Here is a 24,455-nt window from a genome sequence, read left to right on the forward strand (position 1 = left end):
CATTGCAAAGTGCAGAAGCTGCCCAGGAAACAGAAGGCGATGCTTCCCCCCCCAACCCCCCCGGAAGTGTTTGCAAATCCCATCTCCTCTTTCACTTTGTGTTTCTGCCAGAAGCTGCTGGCATTATTTATTCATTTTGCTGCACAGTGTCATGGTTTCAACAGGAGGGGGGGATAGTCCCCTTTTGATCCGTGCTGGCCCATAGCTTCTGTTGGTGGGGCACTTCTTTAGGGGAGGTGGTGTGGTGGGTTTGGCTCTCCTGAAGCTTGGGGCTGCTGCTCTTGGGGGCTGCTGCTCTTGGGGGCTGCGGCTCATGAGGCAAGCACTGAAAAAGCTGCTGGTTGTCCATCCTGTGGTGGACATCGCTGATGTTAAGGGTTTGCTGTGCTGCACAGTTTGTCCTTGCATGCTCCCAGGGCAGTGGTGGAAAGGCTCGGTTCAGGCTGGCGTGGGACAGAGCTCAGAGCACCTGCTGGGGAGTCTGCAGGGCTGGGCTCCCTGCAGGAAATCAGGGCTGTGAGCAGTGTCCCAGCGACACCTGACTGAGCCTGCTTGGACTGGGCTGGTTGGTCATGCACAGGCACGATGGACGAAAGGCAAACACCCAGCAGACTTTGTCATGGAAAGGTGATAGGCACGTTCCAGGCTTGAATAAATGTTTAGATCTCCTTCAGGTGCTGCCTAGGTCTCACAAAACACTTCTGATCAAACATTCAGGCCCAGAGTCTCAGCAGTGTTTCTGCATCCGTGCTGCTGACATTCCCTGGCATGCACTTAATCCTCTTTAGGTCTCTCAAGTGTGAACAGAACCACCCAAACACAGGTGCTGCTGCCTGGCACAGCCCCAGAGCTGCAGGGGTGGGTCTCAGGCAAGGTGTGTCCAGATCTGGGCTTTGCTGGCACAAGCCAACCTCTCTGTACCGTGTCAGTACCCTGGCTGCTCCTCCTGTTCCCCAGGGGATGCTGCTGCCCACCGAGTTGTGAGGGCCCTGTGTGTGCTCCTCTTCTCCACAGCCTGAGCTGAGGCTGATGCTGTAGCCCTTCAGCTGGGGACTCTCAAGCAATACACAGCCAGCTTGTAGCACCGGTAGGATTCCCCAGACTCGACGGGATGCTCTGTCAAGGCACCCACTGAGCATCTACCCCAGATAATAGTCTGAGAGCGTCCCAGCTTGGTGCTTTCATTCATTGCTTCCACAGTCTGCTCTTTATTTTACGAATTTTAAACTGCACCAGTTGCAGCCCCAAGCAGTGAGGTTTCCCTATCAAAGCGAAGCATTTCTGTGACACTGGTGAGTCCATTGCTCTGGTGAGAGAGAGACTGTAGAGGCTGTCACCAAGTGCACCTGAGTGGCTGCTGTGAATACTCAGAATGCCAAGGAGGGACAGGATGTTTTGGATGCCCCAGAGGTGCTGCCCTATGTGGCTGAGCTCCTCCTTCCCCCTCCCACAACTCTCATGTACCAAACGTGTCTCCCCTGCACAGCCCAGTAAGTGTCAGAGAAGTGTGAAAGTGCTGCTGAAATAAAAGGGAAATAGTAACCATAGTGAGAAATTCTGGGTGGAAGACAGGTTTTTTGAGGGCTGTGGTATGTTGCGGAGCCCCGGTGTGATTTATTTTTAATGCTGAATGTCTGGCCCTCCATCGCATTTCCCACACGTGTCGTTTGCCCCCTCATTTATTTGTTGTTTCCCACCATACAAGGAGGGCAGATACTTTATACCCTCTAACTCAAATTGGGCACGGTAGCTCCAGCAGCTTGTTGCAACACACCCGTGGCTAAAGCCCAGCTGTTGTGGCACAGCTTCTCTGACAAGAGCACAGAGGGTTTCCCCCACCTGCCTGCAACCCAACACAACCTGCATCCCTGGATACAACCCAGAAATGGTTAAGGGATGAGCAGGCTGCAGTGCTGCTGCTATCAAGCTCGCAGTGATGCCTTTTCCTGGTCTTAAAATCAAGAGGCATACACGGTTAGAAGGGGAAAAGGGATTTTACCTTGGTATTTATTTTTAAGGATCCTTAGGTGTTCACATCCAGGTCATGTGCATCAAGATGTACCCCACCGACTCTTTCCCTGTGTCTCTGTGTCTCTCTTCTTCCTCCCCCCCCAACACTGGGTATAACATTATAGGTTTTACTAATTAGCATATCTATCAAAGATACCCCAATGAGAGGCTCGAGTGAGCCCCCCTCCCCAAGGAACCTTCCCCTGGATGGTTCTATCTTGGTTTACAGAATGTGTTCTGGAGAGGACCTTGGGGTCTGGGGCACACTGATCCCTAGCTACGAAGCTTCCAAAATGTTTAGTCTCTTAGCTTGACAAACAAGTCCAAGAATGTAGGCAAAAAGCACTAGGAATACAGAAGCTGTCAAAGGTATAACTGGGGTATAAAAGAAAAGGCAAAAATCTTCATGGCATCAGCAGGAGTGGAGCTTTCTCTTCCATTGCCAGTTGCTAGGTTTGGGACACAGCGCTGATCCTATCCAGGAGTGGAGTACTTGCCCTGCTGCAGAGGAGCTGCATCCTCTGCCACCATCAATTCGATGTCTCAGAAAAAGGTGCTGAACTCCTTCTCTCTCAGCTAATGAGGTCTTCTGCAGCTGGCAGGAAACAGAGCCTTTTTCCTGAGCAGAAGTGCTGTACTTCTGCGATCCATAAATACACCCCAGTGTGGGGGATCTGCTGTCTTTGCCATGTCATGGCTGTGGGGGCTTTTTTTTGGCGATGCCCAGGGTTGGTATGAAGGAGGTGTCAGCAGCCCGTAAAAGCACAGGCAGGGAACGAGTGGGAAGCAGAATATGTGGGTGTAAATGTGAGCTTATCTCCTGCAGTGGCTGTTCCCCTCCCACCCCCAAGCTCTGCTAGCTTTGATCATCTTAGACCCGTGCAAGAACTCCGCATACATCAGGTGTGGTATGTTTGAGTAGCTGCACTACTGAGCTGGAGGATCTAAACCCCTTGCAGATGGACCTTGTGGAGGTGGCAGATGGCTCCCGATGGCCACAGCTCCTGACCCCAGGGCAGCTCCTGACGCCAGTGACTGCTCCATCCCACTCTGGTGTGCCCTGGAGCAATGATGTGTTTCACATCTGGGCTTGATATATTCACAGAATGCATGGCCAGTGCATACTCAGTAAGGCATTATAAGTTCATTTAACAAATCTTCCAGATCATCTGTGAGTGTATGCTGCCCTAAACTCCAGTTTAATGTGCTGGTTATTGTGGTATTGAAGTTTATTCCTGATGTGATACTTTCCTCCTCTCCTGCCTGCCAGTATCTTTGGCAGACAACAAAATTCTATTTTAGATCTATACCAGGTAATTATGTTTGCTTGGCATGTTGCAGTGCTCCTTGTTTCTTTGCAGAAAAAAGTGTTAGTCAGGCTGGGGAAAGTGCCATGACAGATGGACAAAATATCATATTGCAATCCAGCTATAGCCCCCCAGGTCCCTTCATCCAAGAGTCCCAGGGCTTCTGGTTCATTCTCCCAAATATCTGACCTGGCTACAGAGCAGGATCCTGACATAAATGCCTCAGTTAAGCAGAGACAGGTAAGTGATGAACCTACCCCATACATTGACTCTATACAGTGGGGGGGTGGCACTGATTCTGTCCTGGAGGTGGGAGAGATGAATTACCAGGAGGTAAATAAAGTGTCTGGTGAGTCTTGGGAGGGCTGTTGGCTTGGATAACATATGGCCCGTTACGCCCTTAGTGCAGAAAGGCTGCTTCAAAAGGTGTTTGCAGAGCTGTGTGTAAGTTCATTGTGCATTGCCTGTACGTGGCTGTGGAGCAGCTTCATCAGGATGAATGGACTCATGAGCACTAAGGGGGAATCAAGCACAACTCACTGCCACATCCTTGCCTTCCTGTGTGCACTCTGCAGGCTTGCCATTACATCACAAGGAGTTGCAGGGAGTCACTGCCTTGGGCAGCAGCCTGTGGAAAGCATGGCATGAGGACTTCAGCAGGACACAAGCAGCTCCCTGTTACTGTCCCGGGTGGGAGCGTGAGCTTCAGACAAAATTTACTAGAGAAACCCTGCCGGTGAGTCACGAGGTGAAGAGAGGACCCCCTTGCTTTTTAAACTTCTCAGAGAGAAACCTGGGGGTGGCTGGATCCAGTCTTAGCCTCAGACTGTCAACAGTTCAAGTAACTGACCTGCAGGATTTAAAGATGGCAAATCAGATGTATTTATATAAAAGAAATTACCTATTATGACAAATGATTAGACAAAAGATCTTAACCAGAATTATTTACTACACAGTATAAAAGCTGAAACTACTAGTAGTGTATAGTATAATATAGTGCACTAAATTAAAGCAATTATATTAAAGCTAGCAAAAAGAAACAGTTATTAAGTAGAGAATGATATAACTCACCATACCAACAGTCAGAGTAGGCAGGTCTCTTTCTCTTAACCTTGAGGAGCAACCTTAAGGGGCGTCCCCACTCAAGGGAAAATCTCCACACGGACTGCAGGAAGGGGTATCTCAGAAGAACCTACTGTATGGAAAGCGGCCTGGATTTTTAGAGTGTAAAAGGATTGACTGTCAGTCATATGCCTCCAGGCCAGTTTAGCAGCTTATCTGCCAAAGCTTTACCTCACTGTCAGGATGTTGATTCAGGGTTTGTGTGCCAGACTGATTTTTAGCATAATTCAACACCAAAACAACACAGAGCTCCTCTCTCAATCCACCCTGATAGATTTGCAAATAGGACATTGCCAACTGAGTTTCTTTACCACATTCCAGGTCAAAGCATGAGGGGGGTTGGGGGAGAATCATCCTGCCACAATTACACAGGATAGAAATGCCCCCACAGATGGACTGGAGCAGAGCAGAGCAGCTCCCCAGCTCCGGGAAAATGTGGCATGAACCCACACCTTTCCGGAGCTCCCTGGCTGTGCATGCCCATGCCACTGGCACCTTTGGGTGCCTTCTTCAGCAGGGAGGGCAAGCTGGCTGGTCCAGGTGCTGCCAGCCTTGACTTTCCCCATCTGCTGTGTGACATGGGAGCAGTGGCTGCTCCTCGGATGCACACCGGACACAGGCGATGCCCTGCTGCATATGAGGGCTGCTTAAAGGCAGGAGGGAGGGCAGGGCTCCCCTCACTTCCTGCAGAGGAAGCTGATGCAGTCCTGTTCAGGCTTCACCAGCAGCAGTTTTTCCCTGAACAGAGAACCCTGAGTGTGGCTGGCCAGTTTTAGTCAAGGCCAAGAGTCACAGAGTGGATGTGGGAAACATGGGTTCAAGTCCCTCTTCAGTTTTAATTCATGCAGATCTGAGCCCAGCTTCCCTTCCCTTCCCCAGGACTGCTCTGGGTATTGTGGAGAGTTACCCAGTAGCCTAAATGATGTTGCTTTTCAACACTGCATCCATACACATGTACTGCAGTGGGAAGCAGGAACTTGCTTCCATGGCAAACACCCAGCCCCTCACTGCAGAGCAGCCCACACTGTTCCTTTCTTGCTGGAAATGTTACTGTTTGATTGGCGTGAGAGAGATATGAAACCACGTCTACAGGACGGGCTGGGAGAGACCTTGTGAGCTGATGTAAAATCCAGTGGTCTGGAGAGATTTGGAGAGGATCTCTGTCCCGCCCTTGCCAGGCAGTGGGAGGATTTCACCTTGATGGAGCTACACTCCATCCTCAGGGCTCCTTGTCCTCTCTGCGTGGGGTCTGTGTGATGTCTCACTGGGCTGTTGGCAGAAGTTTGGGCTGACAGATGAATGCACTTGCTCGTGGTTTGCTGTGCACTGCATCTGCTTCAGGCTGCCTACCCTAGAGTGTGCTGTTCCCTTTCAGAAGATGCTCCTGCTGCAGCTGCAGGCTCCTGGGCCTGCTCCTGCAGCACGGCTTGGCCGTCAGGCAGCACCTGGGCTGGGGCTGAGATCTGGTGCCCAGCTTGACCCTCTCCTCTTCCTGCTGTTTTATTGGCTGTAATTCATTACTTTCCCCGTGGGTAAGTGGCTTTTTGGTGGCTATTTCATGCCAAGTGCTGCTCCTGGCTGCCTTGTCTCATTCACAGAGCCGGTGGTGAAGAATCCTCCTGCAGGATTACTCCTGCAGGCAGGTTGCTGTGAGGCAGCTGCCAGCTGCTGTGCCCTTGGCCTGGGTTTGGGCATCGTGACATGCTCTCAGTCCGCAGTCAGGGGTCCATCAGGGACCTGTCCCCAGACAGACCACTCTGTGATGGCAGCCCACATGTGTGCAGCAGGGACATGGCTCAGGTGGAGGGTGAATAGGGCTGGTGTGAGCTTGAGGCCCTCCTTGCTGAGGCTACACAGGGAGGACATTGTGGGGAGCACCACAGCAACTCTTCTGTCCAAGGGGTGTCTTGAAGTGGTGTTGGTCTTTTCCAGGGGTGGGACCAGGAGAAGGCAGACTCACAAGGACATAGCTCAGAAGCCAGAGGGGGCTGGGCCAGCTATGAGGGAGCTCTGGAACTTAATGCCTGAGCAAATTTGGTGGCCTCAGTCTACACAAAAATGAAACCCCTGCCTGCAGAAGGAAAGCTGTCCTCTCTTCTGAGCAAGGGAAAGCTCTTTAACTCCTTGCTCTTGAAGTCCTGGTTGGCTCCTCAGCTGCTTCTGCATCTCCTGTGAGCAGCCACATCACGCGTGTACCAAGTGCTATTTCTGGTGGCAGCACAGGCTGTGCTGCAGCTGCAAACCCCAGCACAGCCACACCGGTCCATCCTGTCTGCTCACAGTGCTGTAATCCTACCACAGGACAAACCCTCCCTGCCCCAAACTCACGCCAGCTGGGGCTGTGTCTGACCATCCTGTGTGCAACATGGTCACACGGCCCACAGTGACAACAGGAGCTCTGCTGGGAAATGCTGAGGCAGCTCCTTGAAAGGTCACCCTGGTGATTATGTGCACAGGAAAGGCTCAGATGTGTGACACAGCTGTGGCTGTGAGAAGAGGGGAAGTATGCACCGAGCTGTGACTGCTGTTACAGGAGCTCAGGAAACCAAAGCCTGGGAAAGGCAGAGGAGCTCTCTGGCACAGGGACCTCACCCCCAGCACTGGTCCCATGAGTGCAAGCAGCTGATAGAGATAAAAACCAGGGGAGTGAAGATGTTCAGCCACCAGAGTCAGGCCAGCAGCTCTGCCCCTTCACTGCTCTGAGGAAGGCAGCACTTGGCTGGAAGCATCTGGATGTGCAATGTTTGTGTTCCAGCTAATCCAGCAGTGGCGTCATCAAAGCTGCACGTCCTTGGCTGTCTTGCCATCCTCTGTCAGAGAAATTGAGCCCTGCTGAGGGCCACGGTGCTGCCCACAGGCAAGGGGCTAAAGAGGGTGAGATGAGACCTCTTACGTTCAGTTGGGTGAAATGAGTCCCACCAGCTGTTCTTGGACAAACTTGGAAAATAACAGGAATATTTTAATCTGCAAGAAGCAGTCCCCAGTGATAATTTTAAATCATATCAATGTATATTCGAGATAGGAGCTACCTACAGATCCTTAAGTCACTATCACATGAAATGCCCCTGGCCATGAAGAAATGGGCTTTTAGAAGCAACCTTTGCACTGAGTCTGCACAGGATTGCCCAGCAAGGCAGACTTGTCCTCACTGCCAGCTGGCGAAGCTGTGCCAAGGTTTATGTCCCCACAGCACACACCTCTGGAGCAGAGTGGGTTCCTTCAATCAGGACTCAATGCTCCAAATTCTTTTGGTGGAAGATCAGACATAAACATCTATTCATTTTTTTTTCAGTGGCAGCTGAAAACTCTGCTGCTTTCTGGTCTTGTGTTGACCTCTGACTTCTCTGAGTTCCCAGAGATTAAAAAGAGCAGGATAGATCATGAGGAGAAGCTCTTGGTGGCAAAACATTTAGCAGCACAGAGCTGCAGCAGTATGTTCTGTAGCTTCTACTTCCAGCCTGACAGCCACAGCAGCTTCCCAGCACCAAGCATCTCTAGTGTGCTCAGCCCTCAGCATTAACCACTGTGAGTCATGCTCTAAATAATGCTGAGGTATGGTTTAGAGCCCGTTTGTTTCTTTAGAGAATAAATGCTGGTGTCCTTTATGTACACTCTGGTATTTAAGTTTTCTTACCTAAGACAGCTAGAAACTTCTCCTTTTCAGGCCTCCTTCTGACATGGTCATGCCCTTTCAGGGCCAGGGGTTATCAGGAAATGAATCAGGAGTTGCCAGAGGTTCATGAGGGCACTGGATGCTCTGCTTGGTGCACTTGCAGTGGTCTGCTAAAGCCACTCACAGAGTGATGCTCCCCGACTTTCCTAGAAATTGGGACCTCAGTTGCCTCCCACTCCCAGCTCCCCAGCCTCCCCCCAGCATATGCTGAGATGTCCATATCTTCTCTGTGCTGGGGGCTGGAGCAAGGCTCCTGCCCATGGATGGTGCAGAGAAATACAGTGCTGCTGGTCAGGCAGGAGCTCCGGGTGTGCCAGCACAGCGTGGCTGGTGGGGCTGTGGGTGGGAGGGCTCATGATGGGGCTGGACAAGGGCTCTTCGCCCTGTTTTACCTCCAGCCATAGCAGAAAATCCAGAGTGGGGCTGGGCTGGCTGCAGTCACTGAGCTGTGTGTGTGAGGTGGGTGCTGCTGGCACAGCTGCTGTCAGAAGCTCCTGCAGGAACAAATACTGTCTGTGCCGGTCTCTGGTGAGACTGCCTGCTGCAGCAGCTCTCCGAGAGGTGTTCCCTGCCAGCCTTCCTCCAGCTCCTGCCGCAGCCGGCTTCGGCAGCATTGCCCCATCCGCACCGTGGCTGCTGATTCCGCAGTAGGCACCTACTGCCACTGCCCCCTGCCCCCAAAAGTGGCTGCTGAGGTGCTCTCAGCTCCCGGTTTACCAAACCCACCATTCCCCGACCCACCAGCCCCCAGCCACCCGCTGTGCACAGCAGAGGCTCCCAGTGCCCTTCTTTGGGAATGTGTTTTGCCGGTCCTGCAAGCTGCCCCTCTGAGGGAGGTGGTTCTGCTGATCACAAAAACACTTCCCGAGGCTCGGTGGTCCTTCATGTCCCATCCCACCAGCCCTTATATGTGCACATGGAAGAACAGCAGCGAGGCACAGGAAGCCCCAAAGTCTCTCAGAAATGTGGTGCCCTGGTGCAGATCAGCCCCTCCTCGTTCCCTGCGAGCAGATTTAGTGCTGCCGTGTAAACCGAGCTGCAGGTCTGATCCCTGGGGAGCTGCCAGCTGGTCACACACCAGTTTGTCCCCAAGTCCCACACACCCTCCTCGCCCACTGCCTCCCACCTTGCCGACAGCACGTGTGCACCTGGGCAGAGACATGAGTCCTGGTACCCCTGATAAGGTACCAGGCGATATATATATATAAAAACTGGGGAAGAAAGAAGTGGGAATAGCACTTCACCTCCTCCCCTCTCAGTTTCTTCAGGGCTGAAAGGCCAGTGATCTGCTTTCTGTGATCAGGTAGGTTGTGGCTTCCTGGTATTCCCACGGGAACCAGGGCTTCCAGGGGAAATATCAGCTTCCCCAGCACTGTCGAGGACCCAGCTGGTGCTGGTTCTGTCACCACAAGGTCCCCAGCAGCTTCAGCTCTGTGGTGGAGGCTGCAACGTGCCCATCTGTGGCTTTGCAACTCTCCTTCCTCCTCTGCAAAACAGCGCAGTGCAAAGCACCGAAGTACAAAGCTGGAGGGTTTACAGCAGTGTGGTGGGGAAAGCATCCTTCAGCTAAAATCTGTGCAATATGGGTCACTCCCTGCCCTCCAGCCTGCCCCCAGCTCAGCCTGCTTACACACTGTTGGGACAGACAAATTTCCTGAGGTGCCAGCTAGATGCCTTAAGACTGAGGGAAAGCCAAACCAAAATAAACCTGATATAGCTGGGTGCTTTAATTTGCAGGAAGAGCTGTGCAGCAGCAGGCTGGTTCCCAGCTGAATCTTTCTTGCTGTATCAAGCATAAATTCATCAGGTATTCCATTTCCCGGGGGGGGAAAAAGAAAAAGCAGAATAATTCACTTGGAAATAAAGAGTGGAGCTATTTTTCCCTCTAACGTGGTGAATGCAATTACCTAAGGCATGGGAGGCTGAGATAACTCACTTATTCAACCCCCACTCTCCAAAGAAACCATCATCATTCTGTCAGAAAAGGCTTTAAACCCCAATTCACATCCTGAATGCTAAAACATCACCACATACAGACGCTGTCCTTCTGATTTCCATGCACCAGCTGCTGCATCACAGGCAAAACACACTCATAGACAGGCCAGAATTTATTAGTATCAAGGCCATATACACTGTGCAAGCTCCCTGTGTTTGCTGACACTTTTCCCAGTGCTGTTGGTGCCTCCTTGTCCTTCAGGAGCAATTCCTAGTGAAGCAAAGCACACTGGCATCCTGTTAGTAGTGTGTGAGCCACACTGGGGCTGGGAGGATGTGCATAGGGGATGAGAGTCTCAAGCTGTGTCTGTTTGGAGAGCTCGGTGCAGGCAAGCCATAAGCCTGTGATCGCCCCCAAATTTAATTCCATTTAGGCAGCACTCTCCTACCTCTTCTGCCATTACATAATGGGGAGTGGAGTAATGACTTTCAGCAATGCTGTTTGAGTGGCAGCAGTCCAATTCTGGACTGTATTTTTTTTTTAATGGCGGGGGGAGAGCAGGTTGGCAGAGGGGAGAAAGCATCCGTTTGGTTCATCTGCAATCCCTGTTCTGCTTTGGGAGCTTTAGAGGACAGACACATTCTTCCATCTCCACTAATCCTCCTCTGATACAGAGGATTTTCCTGCCATTAAATGATAGCTTGTGAGAAAAAAATGCCAACTTTTCAGAGACTGACTCGCGTGGCTAAGGGCAGCCTCATGAGCAGGCGGGAGGACACAGCCACTGCCTGGCCAGGTGAGCAACACATCCGGATGATTTCTGTTGGGAATTTTGGTTTCCACTATTTGATGCTAGGCTGGTTACACTCCTCTGTACCAGCATCTATTTCCTGGGGATAGAGCCAGTCTCTTACTGTTGGCGATCCTTTCCCACCTCAGATGACAGGAACCTGCCCTGGGCACGGCTCGTGGGAAGGATGAGGATGAGCTCCTGAAAAGCAGTGGCACAAAGCTGCAGGATTCCCTGAGAAGGTCAGTGATGGAAGAAAGATTCTCACCAGGAGGGTGCTGGGGATGTCTTCAGTTTGAAAGCGTGTGAGAGAAGAGCATTTTCCTTCATTTTCCTTTCTAAATGTAGAGCTTTTTGTGGAAAAATGATGCAGGGAAATGAGAGAGGATGAAACCTGTCCCTGTTCTTCCTGTGTGCTTTTAGATCCCTCAAGTTTGCTTGCCAGACCTGAAATGCCACTAGAGAATAATCAAGGTTATGTTTGCCATCATTCTAAATGGTGAGTATGCACTTATTCTGCACTATCCAGTAGTGGATTAGACAGGTCATTTGGAAAGGTGGTGGTTAAATACTCAATTATTGCAATCATTGTCTCTTTACCCTTCTTAAGACTCTGCAACTTTTCTTTTTTGTTTATTTTCCTTTGGTCTCTCACTCTTTCTTCCAAATACTGAGTTACTGTTGTATTTAAAAGAGCAAAACATATCATCTGTGGGAGGAAATGTTTTTTATTCCTTAATGTCACAAATATTTTTGCTGTATTTCACCCTTTTTCTCAAACATGTCTCATTTGAGCACCCTCTGTGTCAATGGGTAGCAGAAATCTTTCAGCTGCTGCCCTGTCTGTGAGCATCCTTTTTCAGGGAAGGGGAAGAAGTAAGGTGGGAAAGATGGGAATGTTTCAGGCTACGTTGATCAGAGAAGATCTGGCCAACAGGGGAGAGCTGATCTCTTTTGCCCTGAGCAACAGCTCTCCCGAGGGTTCGGTAGAGTTCAGGTGGAGGATTTTTCCAACTTCCTTTCCAGGAGAAGGAAGAGGTATTGCACAAAGGTTGCATTGCTGAGGGGCTTCTCTGAGCTCCTGTTGCTGGGGGGTATTTTCTCCTTGGATGGTCCTCACGTACTTGCTTTCCATGTCTTGCACAGTGAAAAAATACACTGGTAAACAGAGATCTTAGAAGTCTGCTATGAAATGCCACGAGCAGAAGACCCAGATTTAGCAATTGTGTATAAGGAAAACAGGCTGGATATGGCTTGGGTGCAGACATTTCCTTTGTTGTGTGATTAGAGAAGAAGCAGGGAGGGGAAGGAGGGGATTTGGTTATCAGCAGGATCATTCCTACAGTGCCCACTGTATGCACAGCAGTGGGTGGAGGTCTGCTCTGAAGGCCAGGGATGTCACTGAGCTTGGGGCAGCTGGAGCTAAACATGGAGCTTGCTCAGGGCAGCCTCACCTATAGGACAGCCTGTGCACAAATACCCCTCTGGATGTCACCCTGAACCCATAAAAGGCTCCCTACCAGCAGCAACACTTGCATCTCTCATTTTCCAGACAACCACCTGCGGCCAGACATTTGGGAACAGGCAAATCCTTAATCTGTCTGGCCCTCAGTTTATGTAACTGCCTAACAAAAACAACATATGCCCCTGTTGGCACGCAGAGGGTGGACTGGTGCAGAGGGCAGAAAATGAGGCAGCCCCTGGGCAGGCTGCACAAAGAAAGAGCAATCTGAGACCAGCATATTGTTCCCCTTCTTGTCCTTAGACTCCAGCTGTTGTCAGGGGGCCTGAAGGGGACTTTCCTTTAGCTGTGGCTGTTAGATAAAAGCATGGGAAAAAGGGGAAGAGCAGACAAACAAAATGACAACCTGTCTAAAATCCTTTCCACCTCCCAGAGTCCTTCACTATCATTTATCCTTGAAGTGATGCTGTTTTGCTAATTCTCCAGTCACAATAGTGTGCCCAGGCATGATGGGACCTGAATTTTGATGAAGAGGCCACAGCTCATCCTTTTGTGGTGGTCTCTCCATGTATCTAAATACCTCTTCTACAATAACCTGGATGGTTTGAACAGACCCAGGCTGGGCAGCTCCTGGGTTGATGCCCTTCAGTGGGGACTTGCCCAACAACTAGTTTTGCAAGTCTGCTTTACCCAGGCAGTGCAAACTCCTAAATACAGTCCCTTGCATGTTGCCTTTTGAAAGGATGGAGAAAAAGCAGGGCAACTGCAGCTCAAACTGTCCTGTACATTAAAGCCTTGAGGACTGCAAAAATAAAAGCTTGATGCTTGCTGAAGCTGATGCTTCCTGGCATATCACCTCAGAAGTCTCTTTTATTAAAAATGCCCATGGGAATACAGCTGTAGTGGGCAATCACTGTGCTGGAAACGACAGGGAGAGGCAGCCCAGCTGCTGGGAGATTCCCCCTCTGGACACTCAGCAGGAATGTGGAGGAAACCCCCCTGATCCCAGGAGTACTGTAATAGAGGTGTCTGTTGGTAAAGCTGTTGGTATCTCATGTTTTGCTCAAAAAAAAAGAAAAAAAGGATTATGTTTGTGTGGGAGCTAATAAAAAAAGCAGAAAACCAGTCAGCAGCAATGGCACCATTTCCTGCTAGTGAGTACATGGAGATTGCTGATGTGGCTTCTCATTTTGCTGAGGAGAAGGTAGGATGTGTCTGGGAGAGCAATTAAAAAAACTGTCTTCAGTTCTTCCTCTCCAATGAGTTTATTTTCATGGAATCAGAGAAAGAGTTGTGCTGGAAGGGACCTAAAACATCATCTCATTCCAAGCCCCCTGCCATGGGCAGGGACACCTTCCACTATCCCAGGCTCCTCAGAGCTTCACCCAACCTGGCCTTGAACACTGCCAGGGTTGGGGCATCCACAGCTTCTCTGGGTACCCTGTGCCACCACCCTCACAGTAAAGAATTTCATTCCTATATCTAACTTAAATTTCCACTCTGAAAGAGGGAAAAACTGCCCACTGCCCAAAAAAATTTTGCATTAAAAAAAAAAAAAAAGCAGATGTTTTATTGACTGGATGTTTTTTCTCCCCAAAAAAGCTTGTCTGTGGAGGCTGATGTCTCCCCTTCCTTTTGTTCTTCTCTCGTTTCTCCCCAAGAACTTTCTTCTCTTCCTTGTTGTTCAGCCACCTGTGTGGGACTAACTTAGGAGGAAACAACAGCCACAGACCTCCCATGTCAGGCTGATAAAAGACAAAGTGGCTGCTCCCATCAAACATAAGGCACTATAGTGACTGTCTTGAGAATTGGCAAAGCAGCAAAAACTGTGCTGGAGATGCAGAATTTCTCATCAATGATGAGGCCAGCAGTGGAACAATATCTCTTAGTTTGTTTTCACTCATGCCATTGTACCAGTACACAGTGGGAATGAGTTTTCAAACACTGCATTGCATCTCCTTGAGAGCTGAGAGTTCCCCTTTCAGTGCTACACCAGCTCATGGCTCTGGTGGAGAAATCTTAGATTGAATGAACAAAGGAAAGAAAGAAGCAAAAAGTAAGAATTTGACACACTTTGGGCAGCTAATTGATCTCCCCTGCCCACTGCCAGACTCCGCATACACTGCCCTCCCCTTTTCCACACCCAGGAATGCTGTAACCCACCCACAGCTGCTGGCCTTCAGAGCATCTCTGCCTGCTCCCTGGCGAAACCATGTTCCCATCAGGCCAAAGAGAGACCACAACAGAGACACTGAGAAATACTGAATTCCAGGTGAGCCCCCTCTTGAGGAGAGGAATTAATCAGAGATGATGTTCTAGGTGCCATATATTCTCAGCAGGTTTAAAAAAACCCCCGCAGAAGATTTTTAGGAATTTTACACAAGACGTCCTCAGTCAGCACTGGTACACAGGTGGCAATTAGCCTGGCTAGAGGGGAGGAAACGACAGTGTAATTTCTTTTTCCTGCTGTGACTAATTCATTTGCTAATGATGCATCCTTTTCTCTCCTGCCACGCCTCTCCTCTGTGGGGACGGCAGTGATCCTTTGGGTCCCACAGGTCCATGGGGTGTGGCCCTGCGTGCGCTCCTGCCCTCCCAGCTGTGTGTGCACACCAGAGCGGAGCTGCTCTGTGCTCTGCGACCGCGCTGGGCTGGGGCAGATCCCCAGCGAGTTCCCCTGCGAAGCCTCTTCCATCAACCTGGACAAAAACAGCATCAAGTTCCTGTCCGAGAGGGCTTTCGGGACGCTGCCTTCCCTCAAATCCCTGTCGCTCAACCACAACAACATCTCCTTCATCACTCCGGGGGCGTTCAAGGGGCTGCCCAGCCTGATGGAGCTGAAGATGGCCCACAACGAGTACATTCGCTATCTCCACACTCGGACCTTCACCGCACTCCGGCGCCTCGTGAGGCTGGACCTGGCTGACTGCAACCTCTTCAACATCCCAGACAGGATCTTCATCGAGCTGCCTGCTCTGCAGGAGCTATTCTGCTTCCAGAACAACTTCCGAAGGATCCCAGGTGCCATCAGGGGCATGGAGAACTTGACCCACGTGTACCTGGAGAGAAACAGGATCGAAGCGGTGGCCTACAACTCCCTGCAGGGCCTGACCAAGCTGAAATACCTGAATCTGCAGGACAACAAGATAAATGTCATCCATGAGCGAGCTTTTCAGGGCTGTCAGAGGATGGAGTACCTGTACCTGAATGACAATTTGATCAGTGAGCTTCCAGAACACTCCTTTGATGGCCTGAGGCGCCTGAAGATGCTCAACCTGGGGGGGAATTTTCTCAGGAACATTTCCAACACCTGGTTCAGGGACTTAGGGGAGCTGGAGTTCCTCTACCTGGACCGCAACAGGATCAGCTACATCGAGGAAGGGGCTTTTGAGAACCTCACCAGCCTGGTTGTGCTGCACTTGAACAGCAACAACCTGACGACGCTGCCCTTCTCCGTGTTTGAGCCCGTGTACTTCCTGGGGCGGCTGTACCTCTTCCGCAACCCCTGGGAGTGCGACTGCCGCATCGAGTGGCTCAAGGAGTGGATGGAGAACTACAGGCTCGTCAGGGATATTCCGTGTGCCTCCCCCTCCTCAGTGGCTGGGATTGACCTGATGGACGTGCTCTTTGAGAGGTCTCCCGAAGGTTACTGTCTCGACCCTGTGGAGCTGAACATGACATCTGAGGGGCCGACCCCAAGCGAGGGGCCTTGGTCTACCACAGAGAGCAAGTTCAACAGCCTTATCTCCAAACTCTTGCTCCAGATGGGCCTTCCTGAAGAGGTGGCAAATGCCACCGAAGTGTACAGTAATGCCACGCAGCTGGATGGACAGACTGAAGGGGTTTCTTCTGGCATGGGGGAAGACAGAATCGAGGCTGACTCCTCTTCCTTGTACCTCCCAGCACTTTTTACAGTGATTGTTCTGCTGTGCAAATAGTCCAAGGGCTGTATGGAGCAGGAGCGCTGCTTAAGCATTTAGTCCCTGCACCTACTTAGTCATCAGAGAAAAGTTTTTTTGTGGGCCTCTGATACATAATGGGATCCAGATTCTTCCAGGTTGAGTTTGTTGGATCTGGCTCCAGATTCCCCTGGGAGCTGATAGGATGTGGGTCCTGGGTGGTAAACCTGTCCTATGGGTGTCCCAGAGCCTCCTGGATACTCAAAGGAAGATGAATACCACTAAGTTTGAATTTTGCCTAGAGATGTGTGATGTTCCCTTCTGGGAATGAAGAGGGGTCTGTCTTTGGGGTGTTTGTTCCATGGGCCAACTCCAGGTGACCCAGCTTCATGAGAGCAAGATGAGGCAGCAAAACTGGGCCCCTCTTCATGTCCTGACAGACACCCACACCCCTGGCAGGCGCTGCTGAACGATGGGAAACTATTCCTGATTTCCTCCAGCAGGTACAGAAGGGAGCAGGGCAATCCTGGGTAACATCCAGGGATGCAGCATTAGGCCTCATGAAAAGGAGGAAAGCACCTCGGGAGGGCACCTGCCCCAGGCAGGTCTGGGATGGGCACAGTATTTTGGCCTTGACCACAGGCAGGATTTTGATCCATTCTCCCGCCACTCTCCTGGCAGTGGTGCAGGAAGACCAGATGGACCCGTGTTTGTCAAAACATTCTTCTCTGAGGCAAAGCTACTTAAACTTAACCTAGTAATTCATATGATTTCAATGTGGTTTTCAATGAATATATTGTTTCAAGGAATACATTGTTTTTATTTGTAGATTGTTTCATGGCATGGCAGCAGGGGCAGAGCATGCTGAAGACGAATGCAACCAGGTCCTATGAAATATTTTGTATTTCCACCACTAATATGTACTGTGTAGTGTGTCATATTATTCCATACTGATCATTTTCTTTTAGACGGCATCTTAAGTGTTTTTATCTTTGAAATCTCCAATGAAAGCTGCTAATATAACCAGAAAGAATGATGTTTTATGTATCAAAGCATATTAATAAAATAATTTGATATTTTACTCACAAAAATAAATTAACTGCTCAAACCTTGGGGTTTTTTGGAGATCCTTGAACAATTCTGGTGATTTTTTTTTGTAGGCTACTCAAATGGTGCACATGGATGTCCTTTCATGGCCTAGAGCAAATGGCAAGCTATTTATTGCAGCATAAATACTTTCACTTAGACCCTGACTGTGCTTATGTTTGTGTTCAGCAACAACACTTCAAAATGTAAGTGACTATATAGAACTACACTTCTGTCCAAAAAGATCTACTGCTTTCTAATTAGTGCCAGAGATTTCAAGAGGAAAGCTGAGCACAGGGAAAACCAAGCCTTCCCTGCTGCAATGGCTCCTCAGTTATCTGTAGCTCAACCACAGTTTCCCCAGGGAATCAAAATGCCAGATGGTTTGATAAATGCCTATTTGACCTGTTCCATGAACTAAATTCAATGAGTTTGGATTTCCAGGCTATTTATGAATCCATTAATCTTCTTAAGTGCTAAATTCATCTGTGTATTATAAGAGGCTGTTTTTCAAACCTAGTCCAGCCCAGTGCTGTAGAGGCGTATTAGGTTAAGGATGCCTTTACAGGAGCACTATTTCATCCTGTCAGGGGAGGTTTATCAATAGGCCTGGCACAAATGGTAGGACACAAATGGTTGTATTTCACTTCCTTTAAGTACGGATGCCTCATGAGCGAATTGTTTTTATAATGCATGTATTCATTTTCTGTGCCAAGGCACATTAAAACTGAAGATCGCCTTACTGTGCAATTGTTGAGTGGCTTTCAAGTCAATCAGTGATTCAAAGATGCTCTTGCTTTATCTGCAAGATGCAGATCTGAACATGAAGCATCTTAAAATGTTGGTTTTAGCAGATGGTGCTGTCAGGCGATGGACAAGAGGGTTGTACCTTGTACTCAGCTGTGTGACAACAGGGCCACTGACCTTGGGCATCAATTGTTTAAGTGTCTCTTGTAGTCAGACACCTGCCTGGCCCACAGAGCTTTGTGCTGCTCTGACACAGTTGTGGCTGCCTGGAAAGCGCGTGGCTGACATCATGCTGGGTGTAATGGGCCTTCATCTTCCCCTCAGGGACACGACAGACTCCGTGCTCTCCTGCTCTGAAATCCTGCTCTTCCCTCTGAGCTGAGAGATCGGCAGTGTGTGTTTCCAGTGGCACAGAGCAGCTGGCACATGGGCACTCGGAGGGGATTGGGAAAGGTCTGGGAGCCTGCGATTGCTCCCTCTTTGCTCCTCTCTCCTCTGTGTTGTCATTCCTTGAGGGGACACTAGAACTGCTTGGTTCATTCTTTCATGATTCTTGTTCCTAAACTCTTAGCAAAGGGCTTGTTTCACTGATTACGTGGGCAGGTGACAACTATAATTATGGTTTTTTTAACAAATAGTTTGGTGATTTTATTTTCTTAGACCGGATTCTCACTGCAAAATTGTGCTTCAGCTGGTAAACCTGAATCCATTGTTGGTTACAAGTCCATGGCTCAGAGTCCCTTCATAAATCAATGCTGTTTTCAAAATCTGCCTGTGGGCTGGGACACCTCCAAAGATGCCAAACCTTTGTCTGTTTGGAATAACTGCAAATATTTTTCAGCAAAGTGGTGCTCTCAGCCCTGCCCTCAGCATGAGGTGCTGGCATTTTGTTTGAAGCACTGGGGAGAGATGGTCCTGAGCTGCCTGGAGTTAGGATACACCTTCTGACTGGTGTTTATTCAGAGAGCTGGTGCTCCAGACCAAAGCACCTGGGAGAAGGCAATTTGTTTTAATGTGTGGTACCTTGTGACACTGCACTGCTCTTCATGGGTGCAATTGGTTTTTATGCTTTACAAGAGTTACTGTTAGAGCAGAAAGGAGAAGTTGTCAATGTAAATAGAGGAAAGACACGATCTGATTTTGAATATAACCTCTGAGTCTCAGAATTCTGTTGCTGTGTTGCACCCCTACGATCATACTCAGTGTTTTAACATGAGCACCTTTATGTCCTCTCTATTTTCTTTAAATTTACAGCTACTAACAGTAGCCCCCTGTGAACTGTAGTTATTGGCAATCCAATCTTGTGGACTGTCATATTTTTCTGCTTTGGAAAGAAACATGAAGTCCAGGACATGAGGAATCACTGTCTTTTGCTAGAAAGGCAGCAGCTGCTGTCTGAGGCTGACAGCTGCTGGCCAGCTGAGATTCAGGAACTTCATGGCCAGTTTTCATGGGTGTTGTTATGTATTTTAGCTAATTCTTGTCTTCACAACATCTGGCTGATAGCTCTTAAAAAAATTAAATTTTGATTTGTTGGGTTTTCCCCTTGATAATTTTTGTGGTCACAAATTCAATAGGAAGCAAATCAACTGAGTTAAAGTGTCTTATGCCTGGTGTTCTTCCTTTGAAGCATATGAAGCCTTGCAAGAAAATAGCCTGTCATGGCCACTCCTGCACCAGTACAAGCTTCAGAAGACAGGGCTAGTCTGGGTGAGAAAAAAGTGCTTGTAAATGCTGGCTTTTGCAGAGTCAAGGTAGGGGATTATTGCAGAAACACTAAAAATACTGGTCCTTCCTCTTCCCCCACCCAAATCTGATAGAGATTGGTGGAGTTTGAAGGATCTGCTGCAATAACCTTCAAAGCAGTTTTAAAAGAACTTTATATAAAATGTTAGCCATGGAATAAAGACCAGAAATTATAATTAAAAAAAAAAAAAAAAGGTGTCACAAGTATTACTTCAAAGAAAAACATATAGCTAATATTGAAAACAAACTTAAACATGTGCAAGATCAGCACCAAAGTTCCATTTCTCATGGGGCAAGGCTGGTATTTTAAACTCTAATATAAAGATGAATACAGAAAATAGGTATTTCTGGACAGAGAATTATCTGTGCCTCTTACCAAAAGCCTGATTTTGTTGACCCTGTGGTTAGTTGAACCAGTCTGATCTTGTACTCTGGGGTTAGTTTTAGCCTTGAATGGGAGAAGTTAATTTCTTCTGCAGTTCTTCTCAACTCTGAACTTCACCACATCCTTTGATTTTTGTTGTACTTCCTTCTTCATCTCTCTTTTAAAGGACTGGTTTAGAGTTCAGTCTTAACTTGCACAGCATAAATCTTACATTCTCAATGAAAAACCCCAAGGCATTTGAAAAAGACCTAAAACTACCATTAGTTTTTCTGTACACACCTGATGGTTTACTCTTCATGCATATTCCATGCATTTGCTGTTTGGATTAACAGCTGATTTCACTTTGTGCTTGTTCAGCACATAAGACAGGGGTTTCGAGCTGTGGCAGGAGCTTCTTGACTTGGCTGTAGGTTTGCAACGAGGCTTTAGGTGTTCTGCCTCCCCTTCTATTCCACACCCTCCTTTCCACTCCTCCTCTCCTCACCTGCTTGTTTCTGCTCCCAGCCAGGACTTGCCTGTGCCCTCACTGTGCTGCTCCAGCAGGGCCAGCTGTGATTGAAACCGGATCACTGCAATGGTCCAGTTAAAACCAACACCTCACCCCTTCTCTCTTTTTTTGATGATTAGGTTCCTTATATTATTTCCCCTATTATTTTGTAAGTCAGGTTGAGCCATAAGCGGTTAAACTGGGGATAATAGGAATAAAATGCTATTGTTACATCTGAAAGGGGGACAAGCTAAATGGGAAAGATGGTGGTCAATTGCTGCTCAGTTTGCTTAGACTGAGGGCAGACTCACAGGCACAGGGATATTGGGAAGAGGCCTAGGGAGTTCTTGGGCTTTGTGGGGGCAGATCAGGGGGCAAACAAGGAAGCATGGAGTCCCTGGTGGGATGAGGATGTGCTGGACTTAGAACAAACTGTGCCATGCAGGCAGGTCTAAAAATATGTGTAAAAATATAAGTGATTTTACTTCTGGGCTTTTGATGATGAGAACAAGGCTGAGTGCACAGTGCCAGGGTGGGCAAATGTGATAAATCAGTAACAAAGGACAACCAGCCCAGCACACCTAAATTGGGATGGAATTGGCAGTAGCAATTCCTCACATTGCTGAATGATTATGTCTCAATGTGCTGTGACAATAAGAAATACATCAGACTCTAAGTGGACAGGCACTTTCCTGATGTATGAGACTGGTAAAGAGCCAGAGGGCAAAGCACAGAAATAAATGATAAACTTGCAATCAGACAAAGCTGGTTGTAAATATCTGTGCTGAAACAGGTGATTGATTATTTCAGTAGACAAAAAGTAGCAGCAAATTTGCAGATGCAGGTTTTTTTGGCCAGCAAAGCTTGAAGAAAGTGTTGATGAATTCCAAATTACTTGAAAGTCAGGTAATTTGGAGCTGTAGAATTGATAAAATAGATGTTGGCATATGTAAGGTAATGCATATCAGAAGACACAACCTGAACTGTTCACAGACATGGCTGAGTCTTTTAGGAAAAGGAAGACCTGAGAATTGCTGTGAAGAGCTGGTAGATCAACTGGCATACACAAAAAAATATACTGAAAGTAACAGAGGCTGAAATAGGAAAATCAGCATGCCATAGGTTATTATGCTTTTTCCCAGTACATCCAGATCTGGAAAATGTCCAGCTTATGCCTTGGCACATCAGAAAATGTATCAGCAATAAAGTTGGCGACAGTAATAAATGAAACTAAGATTTCTCATAAACCAGGAATGAAAAGATGGCTTTGTTTAGAAGAAACCTAGATGGTGGTAAGTCCTGTGGGAACTACGAAGATCCTTTTGTCTCCATTGAAAGCATCTGTGAGCAAACCAGTGCTGCACAGATCATGGGCAGTATGGGACACAAATCGCCACAAATTCTAGGGATGGGTGAGACATCTCTGCTCTGTGCCAAAGGGCAGAATGACCTTCCCCAGAGGATCCCCTGAGGATGTGAAGTTGATTTTGATTCATAGAGCTTTTCTATTTTCCTAAGAGTAGGGCTGGGTTTCTGTGTTCTTGGCTCAGACCTTGTCTGTCTGTGGTGGCTCCTCCAGTGATGCTGCCAACCTTTATAACCAAGTCTCGCCTGTGGGTCTGTGTCACCTGAGGGCCAGCTCAGGACACCCCTGGCCCAAGGTTAGCAGAGCACAGGAGTAATTTATGCCAACACCAACCAATTAAAATCACCATGTAGCCTTCAAGGATACGGAACCAGCCTTTTTGAGAGGAAAATTTTTCCTTAAATCACTAAAACAGGACAAAGCACTGAATGGTTTGGGTTGGAAGGGATCTTAGAAATCATCTAGTCCCTGCCATGGGCAGGGACACCTTCCACTAGGTCAGGTTGCTCAAAGTCCCAAACAATCTGGCCCTGAACACTTCCGGGGATGGGGCATTCACAACTCCCTTGGGCAACCTGTGCCACTGCCTCACCACTCTCACAGTGAAGAATTTCTTCCTTACACCTAATCCAAACCTTCCCTCTTTCAGTTTAAAGCCATTTCCCATTGTCCTATCACCATATACTCTTGTAAAAAGTCTCTCTCCATCTTTCTTTTAGGTCCCCTTCATGTACAGGAAGGTTACTATGCGGTCTCCCCTTAAAAAAAGTGTTTGCCAGAAAGAGTTTGGAAAACAAGTGACAAACCAGACAGGAGGCAGATGCAGGTCAGCAGGAGGAGAGTTGCAACTGGTGTCACAATGGAGAACACCGTTTAGAAAAACAGTGCCCCAAACCTGTGAACTGGAAATAAACCACAAATTGCTACAAGCAACAGCTACAAAGTGACCTATATCCATCCCACCATGGACTGCAAGATCCTGGATTTTAAGCTCTGTGAGCAGCTTCCTTGGCTCAGTGAAGCATTCCTAGTGTCTACACTCCCTTCTTTCAGCCCTGGGAATTTCTAATCTCTCAGTCTTTGGTCACTGGAGCCACAGAAGCACAGAATATTCTGAGTTGGAAGAGACCCCAGTGGAAGATCTTACACAGGATGCTGCCTGTTCAGCTCAGTATTAGAAGTGCTAGTTAGTGTTTCAGTAAACTTGCCTGTCTTTGGGGCAGTGGATGCCTGCATCTGCACCACCCACTGAAATCCAGATTTGAGGACTAAATATACCTGTGACGGGCTAAAATCTCTGATGAAGCCCCAAGTTACCTCACGTGTATTATGCCTGCAAATGCTGCTCAAGGGCTGGGGATTATTCAGCCTCACCACTGGCATTGTTAATACCTGCATGCTCTGGTATCACCTTGCAGCCTTATCTCGGCTTGACTCTCTGAAGCACGTGGTGCCAAATCCTTATCACAGCCTGGACAGATCACAGGACAATGCAGGAGAGGAAGTGCAGGAAGAGGTGAAGGGACTTACCCTGTCCTGCACAGCAGGTGACTCCTGGAGCCAAGCACAGCTCTCAGGTACCAAATCTGCTGCTCTGTTTCTGAGCCTTTGCCTATTCATTTTCTGGGGTGACAACTTACCTTTCTGCCAGTTCATTCAATCCTTCTGTTTCATTTCTATTGACAGGTACCTTAAAAATCCAAACTGGGTTGGGTATGAACTCTTGAAGTGAGCATGTGGATTACTCAAGTGACGTTCAGGGATTTTCAAGTAATCAGATAAAAAACCTGACAGCTGAAGTATCAGCTTAGACTGAGCAGCAATGCCACCCTTCCCTAATGCCTCATTATTGCACACAGCCAGGACTGAGTTTGAGACCCAGGCAGGGTCATCACGTTGTGGATCCTAAAAGGTCCTTTTCAGTGTGAGACTCTGCATGTGAACCCCAGACAGCCCCAGAGCCTACGGAACAAGCCAGCTGCAGCACAGCTGGGACAATGGGCAGGAATGGGGAAGTAGAGAGTGATACCCACAGTGATCTCTCACTCTTAAGCTGTTTTAATGATCAAACCAGATAAATATGTTAAAAACATACTAATAAAAGCACATGTCAAGACCAAAAGTTAAAGCTTCTTGAATTATTGTGAGCCTTCACATTGCCTTCAGAGGCTTAATATCACAAATTACAGCCAGAGGGATAACACTGAGCTCAGCAACCCACAAGAAAGTTTAAGCTTTTTATTTTCTACCTGAAATTTTGCTAATTTAAAATCACAAATTGTAACAAGATGATCTTGGCAGAGTGCAACACTCAAACTGCTGGCACTGAAACCCCTCAGAAGCTGATCCTGGCAGGGGCAGCTGCTCAAGCTGCTAAAATCAACAAGGTATTTTCCTGAAAGTAGGATCTCTCTCCTCTTTCTTTCCTAACACTTGGGA

The 24,455-nt window shown here is 48.3% G+C and overlaps 1 protein-coding gene across 2 annotated transcripts; it reads left to right on the forward strand.

Annotated features, from left to right (window-relative positions):
• The first annotated feature begins 9,389 nt into the window (after window positions 1–9,389).
• NYX (nyctalopin) lies at window positions 9,390–22,879 on the forward strand. Of its 2 annotated transcripts, XM_010394568.4 has the most exons (5): window positions 9,390–10,844; window positions 10,988–11,080; window positions 11,262–11,337; window positions 14,839–17,491; window positions 22,736–22,879. In XM_010394568.4, the coding sequence occupies exons 3-4, from the start codon at window positions 11,316–11,318 to the stop codon at window positions 16,236–16,238; spliced, it is 1,422 nt and encodes a 473-aa protein (XP_010392870.2). In that variant the 5' UTR covers window positions 9,390–10,844; window positions 10,988–11,080; window positions 11,262–11,315; the 3' UTR covers window positions 16,239–17,491; window positions 22,736–22,879. The 2 variants fall into 2 exon arrangements, with proteins under 2 accessions (XP_010392870.2, XP_039408280.1); XM_039552346.1 differs by lacking the exon at window positions 9,390–10,844 and having other exon boundaries at window positions 10,852–11,080.
• Window positions 22,880–24,455: the final 1,576 nt, after the last annotated feature.

The sequence above is a fragment of the Corvus cornix genome, chromosome 1, assembly GCF_000738735.6.
Source record: "Corvus cornix cornix isolate S_Up_H32 chromosome 1, ASM73873v5, whole genome shotgun sequence".
NCBI lineage: Eukaryota > Metazoa > Chordata > Aves > Passeriformes > Corvidae > Corvus > Corvus cornix.

Bases quoted from the DNA above. Each gene is read 5' to 3' on its own strand.
- NYX (XM_010394568.4), top strand. From the start codon at position 11,316: ATGTTTGCCATCATTCTAAATG. The intron at 11,338-14,838 runs GTGAGTATGCAC...TGGGGACGGCAG, and splicing joins GTTTGCCATCATTCTAAATG to TGATCCTTTGGGTCCCACAG.